Source organism: Leuciscus leuciscus (genome assembly GCF_965113295.1).
Source record: "Leuciscus leuciscus genome assembly, chromosome: 19".
NCBI classification, from domain to species: Eukaryota; Metazoa; Chordata; class Actinopteri; order Cypriniformes; family Leuciscidae; genus Leuciscus; species Leuciscus leuciscus.
Genome location: NC_138743.1, coordinates 22,651,828 through 22,679,538, shown reverse-complemented (window position 1 = coordinate 22,679,538; position 27,711 = coordinate 22,651,828). Strand labels below are relative to the sequence as shown.

The 27,711-nt window shown below is 37.0% G+C and overlaps 2 protein-coding genes across 7 annotated transcripts in view; one reads left to right on the top strand and one right to left on the bottom strand.

The window, feature by feature from the left end:
- LOC309481799 (uncharacterized protein) overlaps positions 1 to 27,711 on the top strand; it is a 232,292-nt gene that overhangs the window by 136,435 nt on the left and 68,146 nt on the right. The window lies entirely within an intron of this gene.
- The window catches only part of dnm3a (dynamin 3a), a 48,707-nt gene that overhangs the window by 4,081 nt on the left and 16,915 nt on the right, over positions 1 to 27,711 (bottom strand). For 2 of the 6 annotated variants that reach the window (XM_082146785.1, XM_082146787.1), the window contains 7 exons: positions 25,878 to 25,907; positions 24,171 to 24,284; positions 18,113 to 18,222; positions 10,481 to 10,592; positions 7,519 to 7,683; positions 5,283 to 5,518; positions 4,275 to 4,430 (listed from right to left, as the gene is read on the bottom strand). In XM_082146785.1, coding sequence (XP_082002911.1) covers positions 4,275 to 4,430; positions 5,283 to 5,518; positions 7,519 to 7,683; positions 10,481 to 10,592; positions 18,113 to 18,222; positions 24,171 to 24,284; positions 25,878 to 25,907 — 923 coding nt within the window. The other 4 variants (XM_082146786.1, XM_082146788.1, XR_014200098.1 and 1 more) reach the window with 4 other exon arrangements.

Genomic DNA, 27,711 nt, shown 5'->3' with positions numbered 1-27,711 from the left:
CTAAAAAGAAAAGGACAAACAATACATCAAAACATTATAATTATATGAAATCTTATAATAAAGAAGATTTATGTATATATATATATATATATATATATATATATATATATACATTTAAATACATATTATTTGAAATAATAAATGAATACAAATTAATTAATAAAAATATCAAGTATAATATCAAATTTGAATTGGGTAAAAAACATAAAAAAAATTTGCACTGTGACATCTAATTCTCATAATATAAATGTAATATAACATATACAAAATTTTACATTACAATTGTAAAATTCAATTCAATTAAAATTGTAATAATGTGAAATACAGTCCTGGTCAGTATTATTGGCACCCTTGGTAAAAAGATGGCTGTAAAAAATGAATCAGCATTGTTGATCCTTTTGATCTTTCATTCAAAAAGTTTGTAACTTTCATTGAAGTAACAGAAACAAAAAATCACATTATGTAGCCTTATAAATGTTTTTCTCTAAAACGCATTGGACACAATTATTGGCACCCATATAATTTAAATATCTCTGAAGTATATTAATATTTAAAACATTTTAGCACACCAGGGTGACTAGGAACATGTCCAGCCATGACTTCTTGTTTCACATGAGTTTAAATATGAGGAAACACAAAGGCCAAATTCCCTTACGAATCTGCCTGGAGGAGGACATGTGTCTTTATTGTCTAAATGCGCAGCGAGGAGGAAAGTTTGAGTGGCCAAAGACTCTCCAAGGATCACAGATGGAGAATTGCAGAGATTAGTTGAGTATTGGGGTCAGAAAGCCTAAACAAAATTATCAAACATCCCCTACATCACCACATGTTGTTTGGGAGGGTTTCAATAAAAATCTTCCTCGCTCATACAAAACAAACTGCAGCATATTCAGTTGTCAGACACGACTGGAACTTCAAAAGGGACTGGTTTCTATGGTCAGATGAAACCCCCCAATAATTTTTTTTTTGGCAGCATATTCACCAGATGGCCACGGTTAAATATACCACTGGATCTTAAATGTTGTGGGCCTATTTTCTGCTGGAGGTCCTGGACATCTTGTTCAGATGGTATCATAGATTCTATCAAATACCAACAGATAAAACATTTAAACCTGACCGCTTCTGCTAGAAATCTTATAATGGGCCGTGGTTGGATCTTCCATCAGGACAATGATCCAAAACAAACATCAAAATCAACACAAAAATGTGTCACTGAGCACAAAATGAAGCTTCTGCCATGGCCATCGCAGTCCCCTGACCTGAACCCTATAGAAACTGAGTGGGCGAACTGAAGAGAAGAAGTGCCAACATGGATCTGAAGGATCTGGAGAGATTCTGTATGCAACGTAATGAACTGACTCCATATGAGGAAATGTCATGAACTTGTAATTTCAATGAAAAGCATGATAACTTAGATAAAAAATTATCCGTGAATTTATATGGAAACAAGCTTTAGGAGCTTTCCATCTTTACTCTCCTGATGTTACGTTGCATTCGGAGATCGACTACTTTTGACTGACAAAATTCCAGCCACCGGAAACACTAACTGATAAAGTGAGTCGTACAAAACCTTTCTTTTTAGTAAACTTTGTGTACACAAACAATGTAGTCAATGCTCAAGTTCATGTGTAGAGCCCCTGGTGATACTTCGAGCAGTTTTATGTTGTGTCGAGCCTCCTTAGTGTTTTAAAAATAGCGATTTTGATGCAATCATAGAAGTGCCCCATGCACTCCCATTCAAAAGGCATTTTGACCTAAAACGAAAATACGGTCAATCTTAAAAGTGGCGTTTCCATTGTAATTATGCTTTTACATGAAAGTTTGACTCAGATATATTAACAAAAAGAGCCTAGTTTCAATTTTGACGAGAGTTACCCTTTAAGCTTTTGCCATGGCCATTCCAGTCCCCTGACCTGAACCCTATAGAAACTGAGTGGGCTGAACTGAAGAGAAGATGCGCCAACATGGATCTGAAGGATCTGGAGAGATTCTGTATGAGGAATGGTCTCTGATCTCTTGTCAGGTGTTCTCCAAACTCATCAGGCATTATAGGAGAACAATCAGAGCTATTATCTTGGAAAAAGGAGGCTGCAAAAAGTATTCAATAAAAGGGTGCTAATAACTGTCCCATTTATTTCATAAAGAGATTTTCCCCACATTTTCAATTAATTTACTTCAATGAAAGGTTAGAATGTTGTGCATTTTTCTGAATAAAAGATCAAAAGGATTACCAATCCAGATTTATTTTTACAGGCTTCTTTGTTCATATTTACCAAAGGTGCCAATAATTATCACCATGGCTGTATATAAAATATAATTGTTTAATATATTGATTTACATTTTTTGTAACTAATTCTCATTCCTATAAAGATAATATAATTTTATCAAAATATAATTATATTAAATTATTATAACATTAAATACTGTAATATATTAATTAAAATAATTAATATTTTCATATGAAGTGCTACTAAATAGATTTTTATATAAAATTATATGAATATAAATGTAATATCAATGTTGAATTGGTTATAAATTAACATTTTAAATAATATATAAAATGCAAAACAAAACAAAAAATTATAATAAAGTGTAATACAATTGAAATCATCCAGACACCATGAGTTTTTGTGCAATAAATCATTATAAATTAAAGTCAGAAAACACTTAAACACTATACCATGAAGTTCTACATGGATTCTATATCTTTCCTGGGTGGTGAATATATGACCTTGACATTTTTTGACAGTTTGTGTTTTACCTACAAATACTACATATTTTCAATGCAGTGTTCCTTGAACATTTTGAAAAGCCTTAAAATGTAAATATGTTTGCCTGTGTGATTGAGCAGTGACATGCTGAAGTTAAAGTTCTTCTTTTTTTTTATTACTTCACACTCAAGACCATATGTTCATGTTGTGTGGAGACAGCAGTGTCTGTGATCTAGTGCTGTAGTTTTGGGACCGGTGAGCACGTGGTCTCATCTATCATGCATATGAAGGTAGGTATGCGTATATATCACAAAGAGTTCTGGTCTCTGAGCGCTCCGCTTCGAGACTAATCCTAAAGACGGATCCAAGAACAAGCCTCGCTCTTGGGACACAGAGAGTCCTATTAGTTGTGTTCAGTACGAGCATAAATCCCAACATTTGGGAACGATAGCAGAACCTAGAGGATCTTAAATAGTTTTTTAACAATCATATGCTGCCATGGCAGACTTATCGTATTTATGAGACAAATGCATATGAACGTCACCACTATGCCATAATTACCAGTGGGAAAATCTGTAGCCGGTTGCAGCAAAACCCATCGGTTCAGAAAACCCTTAGTGATAATACCCTATAATTATAACTTAACTGTTTTCTTAACTTAAAGGGTTTGTTGCAACTGAACACTTTCTGACTTTTGGATTTGGGGGTGTGCATGTGAATAAAAGAATCATGGTGGAAGCCATTTTTAAATTGATCTTATATATTTATAAATATACATTTATATTTATATTGAATTGAATTAGTAGCAATAGATGCTATTTAAACACAGTGAAAATAGCGATATATTCTATTTACACTAGACCTATGTAAAAATGTATTACCTATGTAGACCTACGTATTTTCTTTGCAATAGGCTGTGTAAATAGTAGTTAGGTGCTATTTATACTTATAAACAGAGGCAGATAGTATTTGCACCTCAGTGTTGTCGTATATTAAATGGTATGCAATAATAACATAGAGTGTAAATTATTATATTTATTTAAATTATTAAATGGATGCCGCCTTATTGGGACAATAAAGTAACTTCCGTGTATGCAGTGCTTCATACATCTCTTTTTTTGCATGCGAAACTTTGCTAAAATTAACGTGACCGCACCTTGTTTCCTGAGCACTTATGAAAGTACAACAGAGTCACAGAAGGTAAAACCTGGGAAAGAGGAAACCACAAGTTCACCAAAGCTTTCAAGCTTGGAAAACTGTTGAAATACTGTTTAAAATGCTGTGAAGTTACAGGTCACTGAGTTTCATTTAAAATATTCTGCCTATTTCAGTGCTGACGCACCTGATTCCACCCTAGTCACTGGGTGCGTTATTAATCAAAGGCTTATTCAGCTGTGTTGTTGATGGAGAGAACACACATGAAATCCCCTTTCATGCAATAGATAAACATTAGTTGATGAATCATGTCGTGGTTTAGCGTACAGGAATTGATTTTGTTGAAATGTACCAAGACTTGGTCTAAAGCAGCTAGTGTGTGACTTCAGGTCCAGATCTGATGTTTACCTGGGAACACCAGGAGGGACTCGTTTGGGGTGGCTGCTAGTGTTTGTGGTGACGGTGCTGTTGGAGACAGGTGGGTCCGGACCTTCCAAGCGAACTGGTAGAGAAGGAGCAGCCGGAGCAGGATGCTTCTTAGGGATACTATAACCTGGAGGAGACCTGAGAGAGAGAGAGAGAGAGGCGTGAACGAAGGACCCTATTTTAACGATCTAAGCACATGGTCTAAAGCGTACGGGGCAAGTGCACTTACGCAAAAATATATATTTTTGTTATTTAAAGAGCTTGTTAGTAATATGCGCCTATAGGCGGGTCCACATCGCACGTACACTCTGCTTATTACACACACAGGGACGCGCAGCACCACACAAACATGCCAAATCTATTTCAGTGCCAACAATGCGCCTGAACACACATCGTTTTCAGACCAGCACGCCCATGGGCGCAAATGCATTTGCTATTTAGACAACGTGGCGCAGGACGTGAAAATGATAACTGCGTCGGGCTGAAACTAGCAATAAACACTTGCGTCGCGCCTGGCGCTGCATTGCACCGTGTATATGATAGGGCCCCGAATGATTAACAGTGTGGGTGGGGTATAACATTTCCATTACCTTTGCAGTCATATGTGTTTACTGGATAACAGTTTTAAAGAATCATTTTGATTCAGACAAATTCTCTAATAAATGGTTCAACAATTCATTTAAAAGAACCAACCCAACTCGTATACTGGACAAAACTGTTGGTTTTACTCTACAGCATCCAACACAAGAAAAATTAATTTTCCATGACTTTTAATTTGTTATTAATCTCAAATAGTTTTCTAGGCCTGGAAAACACAATTCCATGATATTTCCTGGAATCCTTGTGATTCACTCTGTGTTAGTGCCAACTGTCCACCATTAATTATGTGCTGGTTTAAACTCTAGGGGTCAAGTACAGAACAGCACCGCTGGATGATGAGGTGTACTGATGATGGAGACACCTTGAACAGGAAGTGGAGAGATGAAGTACCTTCGGTGCAGCGAGCCACTGTGAAGCCAGGAGTTATCCACGGGGGGTGGCAACGGGGTGGAGATGGTAGAGGTGGAGATGTCAGTGATGATGTTTAGAGCCTCCTTCAAGGCGGCGTGGGTACGCAGCACCTCCTCTCTGCGCAGGGCCTGTTCAGGAGACTCATCCATCAGAGAGTACTGATCTCCTGAAGAATACAATTGAGCCAGCAACTCAGCGTGGATAAACTCCTCTACCTACGGATGAAGAATATAGAAATATATAAAAAGAAAAGCCGAATAGGAGTTTAGACAAAATGTATAAAAAAATACATTGAGATGATGACATAGTTATAGCCGTAGCCTAAAAAAGCTGTTTTATTCTGCATTAGGATGGTTCCCGCCTCATGTTGAGATTACATGACTAGCTGAACAGCCAACTACACAAAGGCCGTTCACACCAAGAATGATAATTATAAGGAGAACTATACTGGCATAGTGATGATAACATTGTGTTTATTATAAGCACGCACTGCATCCCCCATTGCATTATTATACATTATATTCAACATTATATATAGTAGTTTAATGTAGTACTGACACTGAAACACTGTAAACGTGAATTTTTTCTCACACAGTAATTTTCATTTTGGGTGAACAACACACAATACATATTGTCACTATCCACGATACATATTGTTGCATTTATTGTGACACAATATATTGTACACCCCAAGTCGTTATTGTTAAGTAGTGGTGTGGAGTTTGTTATTCTCATAGAATTAGAACGCTTATTAACCTGTTAACTGTCACCCCCCTTTTTTTGAGTAGACAAGAAAATGCACATTTCGAACTTAAATGGTTGTAATTAAAGAATGCTTTGGAGTATAGACATACAATTGGTCTTGTTTTAAAGAAGACATTTGGCAGATTTTTGTAGAAGTGAAATAAATTAAGAAAGTGAAACAGGAAAAAAGTTATAGAGTTTATGGAAATGTACGATGTAAAAAAAAATATTATTCATATTTTATATAAAATATATATTTTTAAAACCTGGGTGACTCTAAAACTGCAAAAAAAATCAAAGTAAAAAATCTGAACAAGTTGTGTTTCAAAATTTAGGTTGATATCTCAAAAAATGAGCTTTCAGTGAGATTTTGTTTGGGCGCAGTACCAAACTTTTTCACTAGGTGACAGCCAGACTCCATTACTGCCCATATAAGGGCGCCTCCATTTCCATATGTGTTTTGAGTGATCTGAACCATATATTTCCACAATTTTCATACAATTTATGAAGTAGACATTCTAATCAGAAGTAATATGGGTAATATAAACACATAAAAATGTTCATTGCTATTTCAAAATAAAGGTCTGAACACGCCTTAGGAATATGAAAATATTCTTGTTGCAAATTGATAAATTACGGCTCCTCTGTAATTTATTTTGAAAATCAGTCACCAAATATGAAAACTAGAGATTGTAAGCTTTCAAATGATATATAGTTTGTCAAGATTAGTTTAGGTTTAGTATAGGATATTACTGTTTTAAATATGTAATGGATTTGGGCCCACCGGTGGGCCCGTGACAGTTAACAGGTTAAAGCTTATAAACTTAAATAGATATCGTTTTAGTTATTGTCCTTGAATTAAACGTGCCCTTGAATATAAAGTCCACAGTGAAACAAAATAGTCTGAAATTGTTTTTTGAAACATAAATTAATTGGGCCAAAAAAATGGTACATTTATTTACACTGAAAACTGCCCACACATGGAATCAAAAGTTCATATTTCTAAATATCACAATATAAAAAAATAAAAATGTTCTGACCCAAAATACATTTTGAATACTATTGCTGTAACAATTCAAGTGCAAAAAAGTTTTGAAATATCTAACTATAAGATTTAGAAATATACAGGTCTATATTTAGACATTTAACAAATTTTTACTGTTAATAGTGTTTAGAAGTAGAATATTTGTTATAGTATTTAAAAAAAAGAATGTAATAAATAATCTAAAAAAATTAACTAGAAATGCTACACATTACATAAACCGTAAAACAAGTTCCCTGTGAGAAGACCTAATGTTACCAGTATATGTTTTTTTTTATAAAATATAAATTTACAAAAAAGTACATTTCTCTTCATCTTACTTAAAAAGTATTTGGGTAGACATTTTAAAACAAATGTATTTGATGTGATTTCATTGTTTTTCCTTCTGTATCGGATGTTATGTCAGTGTAAGATGCAAAGGGCACAGACATTGTTGATGACGAGGTGCATGATGGTCTTGGGCATTAGGTCTCGAATGCTTTTGTAGACGATGCTCATGTACGAGTCCACCAGGTTGCGGATGGTCTCGACCTGACGCTCTAGCTGAGGGTCCATGGAGAAGCTCTCCGCCTGGCCTGAACTCTCTCCATCCACCTGATCAATCAGAAAAAAATACAAATCTGGATGGGAAAGGTACAATCAGCATAGAGGGAAGAGAAAGATGTTTCAGAGGGCAATGAGTGCGCATACATGAAGAGAACTAGGCCGGGGAAAAAAGATACTGGGGGATAAAAAGACGAGAAGCGAGGAAATAATGAGTTTTACTTCAGTGACTGTCGGAGGGGGTGTGGTTGACTTCTGTCAAAGCAAATTATGGGGAACCCTGACAGAACTGTGACATCACTCAACATGTAGCTCCAAAGCATACATAAAGACAGAAAGAGGGGGATGGAGGGGAGCGTGAAGAAAAAAAGCAAGGGAGCTGATTAGAAACAGAGCTCAGAGCCCCCTCCCTCGCTGATCCTCCATGGTGTGACACAAGAGCTGAGGAATGCAGCAGAGCTTCTGACCCCAGAGCACAGCCACCATGAAGCCTGCAGCCGTAGAGTCAAACACACACACACACACACACAGAGAGAGAGAAACGCTACAGGAGTGTGAGCTATCCGAACTACAGTCCACTACGTTATTAGAAGGCGTCGATGGAATCTACTTTTTATGTGCTGATTTTAGAGCAAAATCTGTAGAATTCTGAGCAATAAAATGTGAAATGTGTAAAACGAGAGGCGCTCCAGTTCTGCAGAAATATATGGAGGTTTCAGCAACACTCTATGTGCATAGATGCCGTATGGGCATGTCTATTATGTGGATGTATAATCTCTGTACAATTCTTGAAACACTGCAGTTTGTAAAGAATGGGAAATTAGGATATTAAAAATAAAGGTTCTTCTTTGTTTCTTTGAAGTTTCTTCTGGGATAGTTCACCCAAAAATGAAAATTCTGTCATCATCATTCAACCTAATGTTGTTCCAAACCCATACTTTCAGGTTCATCTTCGAAACCCAAATTAGGATATATTTGAATAAGATTTTGAAATAATTTGGAAAATGTATTGCACCAAAACACTGACAAAAGCTCATAAAGACATTGTTAAAATAATCCATATGAAACGAGCAGTTTAATCCAGACACAATCGCTTTATATGATGAACAGATTTAACTTAGGCTTTTATTCACATATAAACATTGATCGACGCCCATACATAGAGCATGTGCTTGCTGGACGTGCAAGAACCAGTGAGGTTTGTTCATCAAGCAAGTACAGTTGAGCTTCTGTTTACCATATTTTATATCCTGTGTCTTCAGAAGACTTGGATTAAACCACTCAATTCATATGGATTTCTCATACAATGTCTTCAGAACTTTATGAAGCATCAACATTTTGGTGGAATTGACTTTCAGGAAAGATAGAAATCTCTCAGGTTTCATTAAAATTATCTTAATTTATGTTTTGAAGATGAATAAAAGACTTATTGGTTTGGAGCGACATGAGGGTGAGTACGTGAAGACACAATTTTCATTTCTGGGTGAACTATCCCTTTAAGGTTCATTAAAGGATTCTTGAGTTAGTCATTTGGCACTTTGGAGATTGCCAAATGCTGATGCTATTTCATAGGTTCTTCAGTATTGGTTTCTGGATTCAATAGTTTACTCAAATTAATATTCTGTTATCATTTATTTTCTTCTATGGAACACAAAAAGAGAAGTTAGGCATAATGTTCACACTACTTTTTTCCATACAATAAAAGTGAATGTGGACTAATGCAAAAAGAACAAAAAATCTACATAAAAGTTCTACATATGACTGTAATCCAAGTCTTTTGAAGCCATATGATCGTTTTTTGGGGGTTCTCATTGTCTCCTAACAAATCGCTTGAATATGAAGTTAAATATGTATACATGCCAATTACGCAAAGGCAAATAAAAAAGAGCTGCGTCTGAAATCAAATACTGTCTGATACTACATTTGATGAGGAACAAACTTCATGAGCATCAAAGTTGCGATGAAAAATATATTTTCTTACATATAGTGATGTACATCAGACTGAACCAGACTATTGAAAAAGAAAAAACTTCTATCCATTGGTTAAAGGCAGATCTCGGCTGAATCTGAGCTTGACAGCGATTGTAAGAAAGAGATGAGATTTAAGCAAAAAAACAAAAACAACGTATGCACATATGAATCACTCACAATAAGATCCATAACATGCATTTAGAAAATCAATAGGGTTAATTTTTTCAAGCTAACCTTAAAAATGTTGTTCTATATACATATTATGAATGTGTGTGTAGTATGAATGAAATTTCATTTCATTCATGTCTACAGCGCCAGTTGTGTCACTTCACTACCATTCACAACTCCTACCGTAGCCTCATGGGACAGTAAATTGTCCATTGGATGCACACTTTTCAGTGGAAGTAGTAGGTCATTCAGGTAATTTTCACCTACTGTTTTATGAATACAAAAAAAAAAAGACATACTACTCATTTCATATCGTTTTTTTTTGTAGGGAAGTAGGCATATTCAGAGGCAGGGATGGAATATGACACATAAGTTTCATAAACTACTTCTATGGTGCATTTTTGGTCTGGTCTGCTTTAATTGTATGGAAAAGAGCAGCATGAACTTTCTTAAGAACTTCTTTTGTTTCAAGAAAGAAAAAGCCATGGGATGATTTTTTTTTTTTTTTTTGTTCTATTCCTTTAAAGCACTAACACATGGTGTTGGTTTTAAGAACTAGGGAATCAAAAGTTTTGAGTGGAGCTTATAAATGTCCACATGGCATCTGGCTATAAAGCCCTCTTTGGTTTAAATTGAAACCTTTATTTTGAAGTATTAGGCCACAGGTTTTAGCGTACAGGTACAGAATCCAATGGGTTCCCGTGCTTACTGTGGTTTTCTCTGGGTAAACCCCAGCTCGCAGCAGAGAGGCCTTCCAGCTGTCCACATCGTCCTGAGTGTCACAGGCCAGCTCCAGATGCCTGTAGTCCTTATACACGTTCCTACAGGGAAAGTAATCTGTTAGCTGGTTCCCATGGCAGCACGTACACTCCCGCACAAACAAACGCTGCAAAACCCTCTCTCGCTCATACATATCATCTGTCCAAAACCACAAACCCCAGACCACCCCTTCTGCCCTGTTTGAGATGAAAATTCACTCTTTCCAATCTGATTCTAATAAAAAAAATTCCCCAGGTTTTGTCCTATCTCAACTTTTTATCCGTCATTCCCATTCCCACTTTTTACTTTTGTCTCGTATCTTTCTACCCAGTTTCTCTCTCCCTCTTTTTTCCCCTTGCTCCGAGAAAGGCAGGAATCTGGAGCCCATCTCTCTCCATCTGTTCCACATTCCCCCTAATTATACTGTTGTTCCTCTCCTCCTTTTGTTTCCCTCTTATTTCTCTCTCTTTTTGTGGCTATTGTTTCTCATTGTTGTGCCTGTGGGGTAAGAGGCTTAAAGTATAACGTACCAGCGTGTATTTGATTTAGTCTGCGGCTGATAAGAAAACGGCTACAAGAACGTGGCCTAAGACCGGGTCAATTCGGACACGCATACACTAAAACAACCCACACACCAAAGCAACCACATTCTCACATGCTTTGATCTCATAAAACTCAGCTACAAAACATTGTTTTTGCAAGCTCAGATATGACTCAGTGCTACTAATTGCTAAAACTGATAAATATTTTTTTATAACCGTTTAGTCCAAACGTTTACACACTGTATATGACTGGATAAGCGATACACTGATCCAAGCATCCAAACATCATTTGCTTTGCAGACCCTCCTAATAAGGTGTAATGTGTGGAATACAGTTTTGCGGTTAAACGATTCATAATTCATTGGTAGTTCATGATATTTATGGCAGGATAACTGCGGCGCTTGTGAATGTACTGAACTTTATTTGCCATTCCAAAACCACAAAGTACGGCTCTGACTTTTAAAAGGATTTAGACCTAAAATTGAGTATGCACAACATCAACAAAACAATCTGTGTGCATCCAAAAATAATATTTGGCTACGTTTACGGGGCTTATTATGTTTTAACTGAAGCTTAGATCATATCCCAAATTCTTAGATGCATGCAGTGTTATTTCAGTATTATTTATATACTATTATAGTATTTTTTTATATACTTTGAATTAGCTTTTTTTCTTCTTTTTTTTGTTTAAGTTTTGGTTATGTGCTTTTGTCATTTTTGACTTCTTATTTTTTTATGGAATATTGCAGCATTAATTATAAATGAATTATAAGTGCAAATCATTATATATTTTTTTAATTCATGTGACCTTGTAACTAGTGTAGTAAAAAAAAAATCGATATTTCGATATGTATCGATACTGAAATATCTGAAACGGTTGCAATACTCCTTTTCTGCAGTATCGATACACCAATACCAGCTGCGAGTTCTCACTCTTCTTCTCTCCGACGGTGAATTGACGGTTTGACACACACCCGCCTCCGTTCACTCACTCGTCTCATTCACTCCGGTTGAATAGTGTTGGTGTTACATGTCCTGAATTTCGGCGCGGGGTTGCAGTATTGCATACTGCAGGTTTCGTGCTCACGCCAAAGGTGCGTGCACAATAGATTTTTATAAGTGGCGCTTTCATAAAAGCGCCTCTCAAACAGGTCACAAGTAATTTGTGAAAATAAAGTGATCTAAGAGACTTTATACAGTGTGTGCCATTGTAAAAACTGTTTATTCCTCACAGCCTCATTTCCATCTGCGTTAAATTCAGTATGGTGTCTAACCTGACTAAGTTCTACAGCAAACGACAATGATCCAACAATTCCAAAAGGAAAAATTATATAATTATATATATATATATATATATATTATATACATATACATATATATATATATATATATATAAATATATATATATATATGTGTGAGTGTGTGTGTCACAACAGGGAAGAAAAGACTATCGCAACTTCTGTGCCAACTTAATTTTTTTAGTTTTTTATCAAATATTATATTGATTTTAATAATTATTTTATTCATTATTAGTTTTATTTTAATTAACAACTTTTAATAGTTTAGTTTTAGTTTTAGTTAACTATAATAACACTGGACACTTGTTAACTCTTTCACCTCCAGCGATTAAAAAAGTTGCCAGCCACCGCCAGCATTTTTGATCACTTTCACAACATTTTCATGGCCCCCAGAATATTTTGTTGTATGAATATCTGAACATGCAATATATCAAAAGAAAGAACAGAGCCTCAGCTTAAAAAAAAAGAAAAAAAGAAGCTGAATGCATTTTTTTTATCAACACTTGAATGTGGGCAAGTTTAATAAAAAAAGCAACATTTTGAGCAAAAAGCTGAAAAAAAATCACGTCTTTGTCAAAGACTACATCTAGATCGGATTCAGAACAATGATCAAAAAATAGTTGGAGTAGATCGAGTCCATCAACACCCCCAAAGCTTCACAGTCCTATAGCTCGTCCTGGGTCAAAATTTCATTCTGTAACATTAGGCAGTTTTGATTTATATGCTGTTTAATGTTGATGATCGCATTATTTTAAATATGCATCTGCTTACATGTGCTATCGCTTGTTTCTGTTTCTTTTTTGCCTGTGTTTTGATCAGCAGATTCAGTACTCTTTCAGAAGATGTGTAATAGTGCCCCCTACCGTATAACAGTGAAAACACAAAGAGCTGGAAATTTCCGTCAATGGCAGGTAAGCATTGTCTCATAAATGGCAGGGAAAGAGGCAGGGAAAGAGTTAAACATGTTATGTTTCCATCCATCAGAAACTAAAATCGCATTTACTGTAATGCATTAACAATGGAAGTCTATGAGGAGAGGTTTCCTTTGTAAATGCATTACAAAAAAACCCTACTTTTGTTTGTTTTAACAAACTGATGAGCGGGTTGTAATTATTGTCTGTGGTAATCGTTTCAGATGTCATAGCATATGTTAAACCCAAAGCATTCCTTTAATCACAGTCTTGAGTGAGTCCAGAACCGCACATAACTACTCGCCGTCACATATGAACCCGGATGCAATGCACACTGATGCAAAAAATGTGGAAGAAAGTGGACGAAAAAGCTCTCTGCTTTTCTCATGAGCACTTTTCGTGTGTGTTCTTTCCTCGTCCAATGCCAGACTGGTGTCACCGCTGAGACAAAAACGACATCTACCGCCTGACATCACTGGTCGCTCTGACACTAGGGAGTTGGTGGGTGTAAAAGGCACAGTATGAATCACTAGGTCATTAGAACACGTGTGTGTGTGTGTGTGTGTGTGTGTGTGTGTGTGTGTGTGTGTGTGTGTGTGTGTGTGTGTGTGTGTGTGTGTGTGTAGCAAGAGAGAAGAAAAGGGGATTTTTCTGAGTGCTGGGTGGTATGTTTCTGCTGGTGAGCGGGAATGAGTGTGGAGTTTATGAGAGCTTGAATATCTTTATACAGAGTGCTTGAAGTGATGGATGTGTGTGTGTGTGTGTGTGAGAGAGCATCTGATTGATTGTGGTGCAGCCCTGGGTGTGTTTACAATAGTCTGCCATGCCTCTCTCAGTGTCAAAGCTGTGTGTGTGTGTGTGTGTGTGTGTGTGTGCGCACTCACCGCAGCATACCAACATCTCTCCAATTAAGCAGCTAATCAATCCCAGACACACCCGCACTCGAAACTAAAGAGGCTGCGCTCGTAGAGACAGAATGTTAGAGACTGAGAGAAAAAGAGGATAGAGGGAGACATTGAAGTAGAGACTGGCCAGGAATGTGTCAAAGCGTGTCCTAATGCGCCCCCTGTTCCCGTCGTGCTCTTTGTGAAGTATTACTGTGAAGTTAGAGTGTGTTTATGTTAGAAAATATAAAGGTGTGCATGTAAAATGGAGTTATAAGCCCCTGTAGAAGGGCATGCGTGTTTAAGTGTGTGCGTGTGCCGTGACCACCAGATGTGAATCCACTGCACTCTCCTTGAGACAATTTTCATTGCAAGGCAAAATCAACAGTCTTGGATCGGTTAGTGTGACATGCTCACTGACGGCCAATTAATTGCCTTTGCAGTGAATCTTAGGCTTTTGACATTGTCAAACACAATTACCATAAATAATAAAATTATCTTGATTACCGTTCAAAAGATTGGGGTCAGTAAGAAATATTACTTTTATTCATTGAGGATGCATTAAATTGATTAATGTTACAAAAGGTTTCTATTTCCAATAAATGCTTCTTTTTTTTTTTCTATAAAAAAATATTAAGCAGCACAACTGTTTTCAACATTGATAATAATCAGAAATGTTTCTTGAGCAGCAAATCATCATATTAAAATGATTTCTGAAGGATCATGTGACACTGAAGACTGGAGTAATGATGCTGAAAATTCAGCTTTGACATCACATGAATAAATTCCATTTCAAAATATATAAATATATAAAATAAATAAATATTAATATATTAAAATAGAAAACGGTTACTTTAAATTGTAATAATATCTCACAATATTACTGTTTGTACTGTTTTTTGATCAAATAAATGCAGCCTTGGTGAGTCAAGACACTTCTTTCAAAAACATGAAAAAATCTTACCAACCTCAAACTTGTAGTTGTCACTGAAAATTAAGTTTGGCATTGTAACATAGAAAAAAATTACACATTTGACTATTATGATACAGTTGTATGGAGCAGGATTTTGGACCAATGAGATTTCACCATAGGCGGGGCTACTCAGTGCGACACCACAGAAAAAGAAACCAACTGACTGACAAAACATCCTGTCGCTCTTCGCAGCTGAATAGGACAGCAACACTTAAAAAGCGACTTCTTATTATATTTATCATGCCTGGTAATGACACGGGGTAACAGACTCTGAGAAAGCCTCCATTAGAAAGCAGCCAGGAGCTCAGAGTACAAATTGCATCAGAAAAAAAAAAAAAAAAAAGAGAGGGAAAAAAAGCCTCGTTGTGGCACAGAGAAACATATTAAAAGAGGAGAAGAGAGCTCTAAATAACTGATTAATATTCCAGACATTGTAGAATGGAATGTGTGTGTGTGTCACGTGTATGTGTGTGTGCGAGAGAGAGAAACAGAAAGAGAGAGACAGAAAGAGAGAAAATATTAAAGTCTTCTCTAAAATACCTCTAATAGAATAACTCTACAATAATCATTAATTTCTACATTTCCTAAAGAAAATGTGAGTGGTGCTCGCCCCTGCAAAAAAAAAATCGCCAGGATGGTGTCCCTCCCTGTTTGTAAGTCTATGGGATTTTTTCACCCATTTCATTGTCCACCAGACAATTAATTTTAATGGCTGGGATCTCAAAACACACAGAGACAAACACTCACACTGGTCACAGTGAACTCTCTTTTTTGCTGTGTGGTGTTTGTCTATAACAGGCATCCTCAAATAGCGGACCGCAGTCCGGTTCCAGACCCCGGCTTGGTTTCAACCGAACCGCAAGACATAATGAGAACGGTAGCAACGTTTTACCGTTTCTAGTTAAATTGAGTCAAAACAACGGAGTGGTTTACACCACAAGAGTTCAGGGTTGTTTATTTTAATGATCTTTCGGCGCTACATCCTCTAATATTTTTATCTAGAGCCAAACATGCTTCATTCAAGCCCTTTCGGTGCGCGTTGCTTCTCTCCCCGCTAAAGACGTTAAAAGCGGAACATTAAGAGCTGCAGATGACACAGTTATTTTAAGAACAGTAGCTGAAACACGGTGAGCAGTAAAATAGGTGAATATTTAAATAAAAACACTGCCGAAAACGAGAATGCAGCATAGTTAATTTTATCTGTCATACATGACTCTAACCATTTAAATCAGGTTTGTAACAAGATGTTTTTTTCATCTACACTTAGCATTATGAATCAGCATGTTAAGAGCATTTCATAATAAATGATGTTATAACTGGGAAAATTATTTGTAGATGGCAAGGAAATTTCAACATTAAACTTAGAATTTCTAGTTCACTTTGTTTTCTGCTAATAATGAGGGTTTTTTGATTATGTACATTGTTTGTTTGCTTTTAGTAGATACTTATTTTAAGCAAAATATAAAAATGGTAATAAAAGAGGAACATTATGGAATAAATGCTTTTCTCCAAAACACGTTGGCCATAATTATTTACAGAGCACCCTTTTATTAAATACTTTTTGCAATCTCCTTTTTCCAAAATAACAGCTCTGATTGTTCTCCTATAATGCCTGATGAGTTTGGAGAATAACTGACAAGAGAACAGAGACCATTCCTCCATACAGAATCTCTCCAGATCCTTCAGATCCATGTTGGCGCTTCTTTTCTTCAGTTCAGCCCACTCAGTTTCTAGGTTCAGGTCAGGGGACTGCGATGGCCATGGCAGAAGCTTCATTTTGTGCTCAGTGACACATTTTTGTGTTGATTTTGATTTTGATTTTGTTTTGGATCATTGTCTTAATGGAAGATCCAACCACGGCCCATTATAAGATTTCTAGCAGAAGCGGTCAGTTAAAATTTTTTTATCTGTTGGTATTTGATAGAATCCATGATACCATCTGAACAAGATGTCCAGGACCTCCAGCAGAAAAATAGGCCCACAACATTAAAGCAGTGATATATTTAACTGTGGCCATGTGGTGGGTTTGCTGCCAAAAAGCTCTTTTTATAGTTTCATCTGACGATAGAATCCAGTCCCTTTTGAAGTTCCAGTCATGTCTGACAACTGAATATGCTGGAGTTTGTTTTCGGATGAGCAGAGAGGATTTTTCTTGAAACCCTCCCAAACAACGTGGTGATGTAGGGGATGTTTGATATATATTTTTAAGGCTTTCTGACCCCAAGACTCAGCTAATCTCTGCAATTCTCCATCTGTGATCATTGGAGAGTCTTTGGCCACTACAATTTTCCTCCTCGCTGCGCATTAAGACAATATAGACACACGCCCTCTTCCAGGCAGATTCGTAACATCTTTAGTTGATTGGAACTTCTTAATTATTGCCCTGATGGTCAAAATGGGGATTTTCAATTCTTTAGCTATTTTCTTACAGCCACTTTCTATTTTGTAAAGCTCAATCTTTTGCTGCACATTAGAACTATATTCTTTGGTTTTACTCATTGTGAAGGATGATTAAGGGAATTTGGCCTTTGTGTTTCCTCATATTTATACTCCTGTGAAACAAGAAGTCATAGCTAGACAATTTCATGCTCCTAGTCACCCTGATGTGCTAAAAAACGTAAATATTAATGGAAATATACTTTTATATATACTATATATTATATCGTATATTTTACTAGAGGTGCCAATAATTGTGTCCAACGTGTTTTAGAGAAAACCATTTATTACATAATGTGATTTTCCCCCCATTTTCAATTATTTTACTATACTTCAATGAAAGATTTTTGCTAAATTTTTGAATGAAAGATCAAAAGGATAAACAATGCCGATTTATTTTTACAGTCATCTTTGATCACATTTAACAGGGGTGCCAATAACCACAACTGTATATTTAAATTTAAAGTTTGATCATCTTTTTAAAGATGAAAATGTATGTTCTCTGAAAAAACATGTAAAAAAAATTGTTGTAACTGACCTCTGCTCCGTGTTAAAGATGGCAAAGACATGTTTGCTGGACATAAAGCCCTTTTCTATGTCCCGCACCTTCAGGTTGTCCAGAGGAAGCATATATTTCTTCTCTTTTTCCTAGAAAATGAGACAGATAATGGACATCTTAAGACTTAGTGAGCTGCCTACCTAGACAGCATTTCTGGGAACCTTTTTTAACATTCACACATGGCAAATTTTTGAGAAGCAAATCTTAATAATCAACTTTATTATAAGTGTCAACAAACTGTATTAGGAGTTTTTCCTAAACAGGAAACATGTCATCATTTACTCATCCTGTGTGACTGTCTTTCGTGGGACACAAAAGAGAAAAATCTTAAGTCTGTACTGGTTGCTCTTTTCCATTTAATTACAATGATTTGTGACTGGAGATTTCCAGCTTAAAAATTGTCACAAATTTCAAGTTTTCATTTACTGATAATCTTCCCCTCTAGTGAGCTATTCACCACTGAATCATTGAGGCAGTGAGTAGAACTTGAGAACTGGATCAGTCCAATTCATGAACAAATCATTCAGATCACTTCTGTGAGCAAGATCAACCAATTAATTAAATACCTCTGTTTCAAAAGAACAAATTTTTTCTGGAATCAGACATCTCTTGTAAACTCAAGACTTTTATTGCTCTCAAGTTTTTATCGTAGCTTCAGAAGACATGGAATTTAGCGGGCATTGTATGAACCACTTTTATGAAACTTTTATGGTGTTTTGCATCCTTTAGGGAGCTTGAAGGCTTCTATCCCTATTCATTGCAAATGCATGGAAAAGAGTGATCGGGACATTCTTCCTTTCTGTTCCAGAAAGAAAATACAGGTTTGGAACAACATCAGGGTGAACAAATAATGACAGAATATTCATTATTGGCAGAACAATCTCTTTAACTGAATCTCTAAAATGGTGTTAACTAGGGAAAATTACTACAAGGAAGAAAGCCAGGAGCAAAGAAACAAAGAAAGAATCTACTGTAGATCCATGTGATCATCCTCAGGATGGATTCAGGCCCAGGACAAAAAAAAAAAAAAAAAAAGATCATGCACATGAGAGATGCTACCAGTTTTCACTTTTTGAGTAAAGATTTGAGAAAGAAAGAAGGAAAAAGAATGAAAGAGGAATTGAGAGATAGAGTGTGAGGGCCCACATGTGGAAGTCATTATTTGGACCAAGGCTCTAAAACACAACATTTCGTCTGAAAAAAAAAAAACTAAAGAAAAGAAAAAGAGCTCCCCCTCTCCCCCTCCCTCTGTCTGTACAGGAGGGGCTGGGGTCTCAGGAAACGGCTTGGATTACATTGCAAATAACGGAACGGAGATGTGGGAAAGAAAGAGAGGAACAAGGGATGAAAGTGTGAGGGGAAACACTCTAAAAAGAGTAAAAATGAAAAACAGAAGGGGAAGAGAGAAGCCATATGAAGCCACTATCAGTGATTGAGTCTGACTGTGGAGGAATTTTTTGGGGAAATTCAAGTATTTTCTGCAAATCAGCTAGACCATCTAAAAATCTGCCATCTACCAGTTCACCCTAAAAACAATCTGCCATCTATTCACCTTCATGTGATTCCAATGCCAAAAGCTATGTTTCCATCCAAAGTTGTACATTTAACTTGTGCTTTTAACTAAATTGGAATATTGCACAAAACATTTGCGAAACATTTCCATCCAGCGAGTCGAAGAGAACAAAATAATATCTTCCTGATAAAAAAACTTTAGGTTGCTGCAGTAGGAGAAGCCACTGTAGGTGTTTTTTTTTTTGTATTTAATAAGTTACTTGCGTTGCAGAGGACGCAGATGAAACGCAATAAACACAGTCATGTCATCTTGCTTTTGGAGGCATTTTTTTATGCATGTCAAGGAATTTATTTGGTAAATGTGTTTCCATCGTACTTTATGTGCATGTTTTCTTATCTTATAAAAATGTATGTACCTCAATTGAGCGCATCAGTTTTTTATGCGGATTTTTAGAATTAAGTACATCTTGGCGTTTCCATCCAGCGGCTTTTTATGCAATATCCCAAAATGCGCATAAAAATAGGTGGATGGAAAATACCTATTGTTGAAGAATCATTACACAGCTCTTACCATTCAACAACAATTCATAGTGAGCAAGAGCTGACAAGTACCAAAAAGGACAAAAAAGCATCATAAAAGTGGACCATACTTCTTGTGTGCTACATTTGAAGTGTTCTGAAGCCATACGATAGCTTTGTTTAAACAGACTGAAATTTAAGTCATTCACTACCATTTGTTTTTTTAAAAACAAAATAATACTTTTATTCAGCAATGATAAATTCAACTTATCAAAAGTGACAGTAAAGACATTTATAATATTATTTATAAATCTTATAATATTATATATTATTATTATCACGGTTTACACAAAAATATTAAGCAGCACAACTGTTTTCAACATTGATAATAATCAGAAATGTTGCTTGAGCAACAAATCAGCATATTAGAATGATTTCTGAAGGATCATGTGACACTGAAGACTGGAGTAATGAGGCTAAAAATTCAGCTTTGCATCACATGAATAAATTATATGTTATAACATATTAAATTAGAATTGTAATAAAATAAAATTGTAATAATATTTCACAATATTCCTTTTTGGCACTTGACAGCTCCTGGTCACTAAAAACTCTCATTGTTGGAGTTAGTGCAACAATTATAATTTTTTTTGTTTTGTTTACAGCATACGGTTTGTAACAACATGTGGGTGAGCAAACAATGACAGAATTTTTACTTTTGAGGGAACTATTCCTTTAAACTATCTCTCCTTGTCCTCCTTGACTCTTTGCACCCCTCCTTTTCTGCTCCCCTTGAAAACTTTCTCTCTTTTTTCATTCCAGAGGGGCCCACTTCCTGCCTGAGTTTTTAGAGGTTAAAAAAAAAGTTAAAAATGACAGGCTGGCGTTAGGAATACAACATCTGGTACCGCTTTAGTGAGAGAGTGAGAGAGAGAGGGTGAGTGAGAGAGAGAGAGAGAGAGAGAGAGAGAGAGAGAGAGAGAGAGAGAGAGAGAGAGAGAGAGAGAGAGAGAGAGAGAGAGAGAGAGAGAGAGAGAGAGAGATGGGGCAGGGAAGTCCAGAGGATGGCTGGGAGTACCGAGAGAGGACGGAGGGAGAAAGACAGGAGTGGATAGGAGCGAGTCGGACCAAAAGATTGAAAGAAAGAGAGGAATTGAGAAACAACGGACCACTCCAAAAGTTTATTCCTCAAGGGTCCCATCAACCCTTATATGGCCAGTGGGGTCCCTCCCTCTCCTCTCTCTCTCTCTCTCTCTCTCTCTCTCCTTCCTTCTCTGACTCCTCATTCCCTCTTTTTTGCTATGCCTTCCATGAATGTCCTGCCAGATAGCCGGCTGCGGGAGCGAATGTGCCACGTCAAAGGCTGGATACTGCAAACCAACGCAGGACGGGGCCGGGGACGAGACGGAACTGAAAAAGTCGAGAACGGGTAAACGGACGTCTGGAGCTTCTCTCTCCGTCCTCTACATTTGCGTCATCCTGACTGAGAATAAGATAGAAGCAATGGAGACTATTTCTGTCGTGTTTATTTTGCATCTTCTACCGCCTCCTGTGAAGGTCGGGGCCAGCAGGGTTGGACTGAGTGATTGAAGTAGATAAAGAATAAGAGGTGAAAAGAGAGAGAGAGAAAAAGAGAGTGAGAGAGAGAGGGCTGGAACTATCTCCTGCTCCGTCATCCCAGTGTTCAGACTACCTGTTCAGGATCATACTGGTGTACAGTAGTCTGCACATTGGTTAGACTGTGCATGGGCTCACGTCGTTGGGGAACCGATGCAAACTCTCAAACGCAAGCAAAAATACACAAAAACTCAACAACTGCAGGTGAAAAGTCAGACTCTGCTCTGTTTGGTTTGTTATCTAGACCAGTGTTGGTTATACTGCATGTCTCTGTGGACTTTTTGCCTGGCGTTGGCGTTAACGACACGTACAAGAAATTTCTCAATGATTGAGAGCTTGAATTTAGGTGATTGCCCACCATAACCCATTACGTGTCGATAAACCTGGCATGCGAATAATATTACCGTTCTAGTAGTCCTTCCTGCCGTTTATGTGTAAACATGTACTGTATGTACTCAGGCCGAACTGTGCATGCATAAGGCTTATATAAAAGCTTGGGGTGTCCGGCTAGTTTTCCGTCTTGAGATGTTCAGAAGGCCAGATTTGTCCAGATCTCAGCATAATTGACGCATGTATGCATGCTAACTTAAGACTCTGAGAAAAGGTGAAAAGGAAGTGATTATGCCGAATGCGAACAGAAGTGGAGGGGTGCACAAGTCATCTGTTTTCCCTCATGCAGCTCGGCTCAAAAAGAGGGAGAGGGAAGACTGTAGGAATGCGTGTCTGTTTAGTGTTGGGCGCTGATTAATCCAAACCAGCAGTCTCAGGCCATAAACGCCATCAGAACTGGGACAGATTTAGAGAAAGGAAAGGAACAACTGATAACAGTTTGTATTGGAGAACAATTTTTAAGGGTAAAGAAGTGATCCGTTTAAATGCAAGAATGTGTGTATGTGCACAGAATGTGTGAGAATTGCAATGTGATCTGCAGCAAGGGGTGAGGGGCTGTATCTCTTCCTCTCTCTTCTCTCTTCTCTCTCTCTTTCGGCAGGCTCTAGGAGGCTGGATGGTGTTTGGACAAAGTCTTACAATTTTCCACCCAGGAATGTGTATGGCCCCAATGAGACTGCCAACCACAGAGACAGAATGAAATGAAGAGAAAGTGAAGAAGAAAGACAGGGAAAGAGATGGAGAGATTGGAAACAGTGTGATATGAAGTCAAATATTCCCATTTTAATTTTAATTTCAAATTTCAAATTCTGGAACGGAATATACTCCAGGCAAACTTTAGAGGGATCATGAACACACTCATATTGAAAAGAAATTACGGCAATAATGGATTCAGCAGAACATAAGAAACTGTGAAGTCAGCCAACTTCTTAAGTCTAATATTTAAAAACCTGTGTAAAATTCAATGTTAATGAAAAGCCAATAATTTTTATATTATGTGTTCAGATCTGAATATTTTGAGTCCAACGGTGTGTGACTTTCAGAAAAATATAACCATGTTCATGCAAATTCCTCTGTTTGAAACGCCGCACAGGTTTTGAGTTTCAGTATTCATTAAAATTAGTGTTTGCTTATATAGTCGCATGCATCTGGCAGTCGGGACGACCAATGAGCGTTAGTGTGTCTACGTCTGTGTGTGTTTAACATTCTGTGTATATCAATAACCATGTGTGTGTGTGTGTGTGTGTGTGTGTGTGTGTGTGTGTGTGTGTGTGTGTGTGTGTGTGTGTGTGTGTGTGTGTGTGTGTGTGTGTGTTTGTGTGTTAGTTTGACTTGGGGGGCTTCCAGCTATGTCAGGGTGATCCAGACCAAATGCCTTAATTCCCAATGGACAGAGAGAGAAGGTGGGGGTATAAGAGGAAAATGGAGCAAGTAAAATAGCAGCTAAGAAAGAAAAAGAAGGATTCAACAACAAAAAAAGTGAAAAATAAATGGATATAACAGTTTCATAATCTAGTAATAAAAGTTACTGCATTTAAATTACTATTTTGGTTAAGAGTATTGTAGGTTTTCAGTGTCATTTTTACTTTTTGTATGTTTTATGCAATGATGTGAAAAGAAATATTTTGAAGACATATAGAAGCCCTTTATGTTTGTATTCAAGTAATATATTATCTTTGTCCTCTCTCTTGCCCCTTTGCTTCCGGCTTCCGGTCGGGAGAAGCAGGCTGTGCTGTCAATGACTGAGAGCGTTGTCTGTCTGCCTGTCTACACTTGCTGTGCAGAACTTCCTGCACCTGTACAGCAGGCACAGACAGGCAGACAGATGGCAGCCCGCCTGACAGGCCACACAGTGTGACTGACACAGAGACCAGCCAATCAGTTCCACCACAACCTGGCAGGGAACTTTAAGCGCACCACTGACAACTGTATTTTACCATGATCATCATAAAGTCATTAAATGAATGAACAACACTTCATCTCTAATGCAGTTACTCGCCTCATCATCTTTAAACCAGGACAGACTCTCTGCGGTGAGCACGAACCAGTACTCCTTGGCTCCTCCTTTGATCAGGCTGATGTTGTTGATGGTTAACCAACCCTTGCGAATCACCTGAGGGGCAAAAGTCACAGGTGAAAAGTCTGGGTTCATGGTTCATTAAAAAAACAGGCTGAGATTTTCTGGTCCTTTAAGAACCAAAAAGGTCAAGGTGAACTTAAAGAACACGCCAAATCTGTATCCAGGTGGTAAATTTAAATGGCCCTTTATCATGGATTGATGGATGGATGGATGGATGGATAGATGGATAGATGGATAGATGGATAGATAGATAGATAGATAGATAGATAGATAGATAGATAGATAGATAGATAGATAGATAGATAGATATTACAATACTACCTTGAAAAGGAGAACTGAAACAATATAATAAATGCTAGTGGGCAGAGGATGACAGAGAAAAAACAAGGGGTGAGAGGGTGGAGGTGAAGAAAGAAAAGGAAACAGAAGATCGGGATGGCAAAGAGAGAAAGGGGAAAGGTCCAAAACATCCCGTAGGAAATATGAGTCATTTTCTGGCTGATTTAGGCTGATCTTGACTTTCAAAACACAGTTTTATCCTGTGAGTCATTCATTCAGTTCAGCAACATTATGGACAGTTATCATTTGGAAGTAGTATGAACTATTATTCTCAAATTGCACAGAATGTATTGATTTCACTTTAAAAAGTAAAAATAAAGAAGAAGAAAGAAGATGAAGAGATGAAATACAGCAACAACAAAAAAAGGTTGCCATAATGCATGCATGATGATTTCTTCCCCATAAAAATGGTTATCAGTATATAAAATATTCCCATAACATAGATTAAAATAAAGTAGCTCTTGTACAAATCTTGTACAAAAGTATTGCTTCACCAACCATTTCAATCAAACCTCCAAAAACAACAACAACAAATAAAATAAAACACAAAAACATTCTCTTTATTTTGTGACTGTACCAACTTTAAGTTTGCAGCATGCACCATTTTTTCTAAATCAGAAATTGTAAACACGCACACACACGCCAAATCTTGAAATCAAATGAGATAAAAGAGGAGTTTGAGATTCCAAACGTTTTTTTTACATTAGCTCCCGCATACACGCAAGCCGTTTACTCGTGTACTGTACTTACAGGGCTGCAAACCATAAGGAGGTTCATTCACAGACAGTACGCTATAAAAACAGAATTACAGAAAACAGAATTCGGAGACATTAAAATGATGAATAGGAGGATAAATGAAGCAGGTAATTAATAGTATAAGGTTTCAGGATGTGGTTTAAGATTTCAGACTGTTATTTTACAAGATACTGCTGGGCAAATCAGGATTCAGAATACGAGTCCAAAGGTCAACTGAGTCATGTTTTGGACTGTTGTGTATCTACACTGATTGAAAAGTCTTAAGGGAAGTGTAGTGCATGAAAAACACACTGTACAACAACGTTTAGGGAGTGTTTTAGCAGGTACAAATCTGAATTTCTGAGTCCCAGAATGTCTTTGATTTATGTGACGGCAGCACCAGACAAAGGGTGGAAAAGAAAGCGGTGAAGAGGAAGACATGGTTTTGCTGTGTTCAGAGGCATACAGGCTTTCTGACATACATAGACACAAACACAAAACTATGTGACGCTGGTAGACAGTAGGTAAGGCTTACAGACACTGGACTCGTACAATTTGACTGGGTGGAGGAGGGGCAGCACCCTAAAACATCAGCAGAGAGGAGAGAATAAAACCATTAAGGTGGCACGGGCATCTCTCCTGGCACGCTGGCACCCCACATTGATTCCTTCAACCCCAAAAATGTTTTATCATATTACTAAACACTAAAAATACCATACCATTTTCTAAGCAATGGAAGGTTTAAGTTAGTAAAGATTAGACATGTAGAGCAAAAAGCAACCATGCAGCACAGTGAGCGCTCAATGAATGTGTTACTCACCATGTGAGTGTGTGCAGGAGATATGAACATTAAAGATCTTTTAAAAATTACTGGAATGCTTCAGGTTCATTACTTGTCCAGCTCTATTACCAAAGAAAATCATTTCGACACCCTCAATCTTTAAAAACATAGGAAAAAATATTATTGCAGTCATGCGCACAAAATGAAAGTGAGGTAAAATGTGTTTTTTGAGCTGTAAGGTTGTCTAAATCATTCTTTTAGTATTCATCTTATCACACATCTAAAATTTTAATTGTGGCTATATTTTTGAAAATGTATATTTTAACATTTATTCCAGTTGCCCCTGTGAGTGCCTTATAGTACAGTACATACACTGACATTCAAAAGTTTGGGATTGGTAAGATTTTGTTTTAAAAATGGTAAAAACAGTGGTAACACTTTACAATAAGGGTGCACTAATATACATTCATTCATGCTTATCTAATGCACATATAATCTTTAATTAATGTATGACTTCATTAATGATATGATTACCGCATCTGCAACTAATAAAGAGTCTATCTGATTAATAGATTAAGTCATATATGACTTACTAACAATTAAATGTCATCATGGATTAATTCCCATCCATCATTAACTAATGCTGTAAAGTAATTTGTTAATGATCAAAATGGGTCAAAGCCATTGATTTCAATTTCCAGCCATCTGTTTTAATGAATCATTAGCAGAGATATCAATGATTAAAGATTCAAGCTAGTATTCCTTTATTTTTATTTTTTTTAAATTAACTTGATTTGTTCAAATTATTGAACCTGGAAAATTCCTCTAAAATGGACATCAAAGATGGGAAAGAGCAACTTACACTGGAATGGACTGAAATGTTTGTCCTTAGGATCATGTGATCAAGTTTTAGTGAAGAGCTACATAGTTCAACTGTGAGACAGAAGGGAAGCAAAAATGCCATTCAAAATCTCCTCTGGGAAATTGATTTTTAGCCTATAAACCTTTTGAAACAGACCTACCATTAAAAAAAATCTTGTTTAATACCCGGTGAAGCACAACAATTAAAACTGCAATAAGACAAACAGAGGCTCGAGGGCTCTGAAGGTGCAGTCAAATTTACCATTGTTCGGCACATTTCGAAGGCAGAAATCCAGTTATTTCAATAGGAATCCACATGATCGGGAATTTCCCCATGCATATTTTGTAATGGAATTCTTCACGTTGACCAACAGAAAGCTTTTTGGTTAGAAAGTGATTGTTGTGTGAGCTTTTCTTGCATACCATGTATTAGAAGATAGGCAATACATTGGTGAGCCTCCTAAAAACTGCTCAGTCAAATGGATAAATGAATGAGAAATACACTTCCACAACCAAGGCCACGAAAAAAGTGGGCAGCCATTGTTGAGCTCTACAGGGCTCATAATTGTTAAGAGCCAATTTCAGCAATAACTATAACTCTACTGCTAAACAAATGGGGCCATGAAAGCTTGTTACAGAATAGGGGCAAAAAAAGCCATCAGAGAGGCAGAACCTGATTTCACCAAGTGCAACATGTCCTTGGATCAACATCTTTGTTGATCCTGGAACAACTTTCCGATCAAC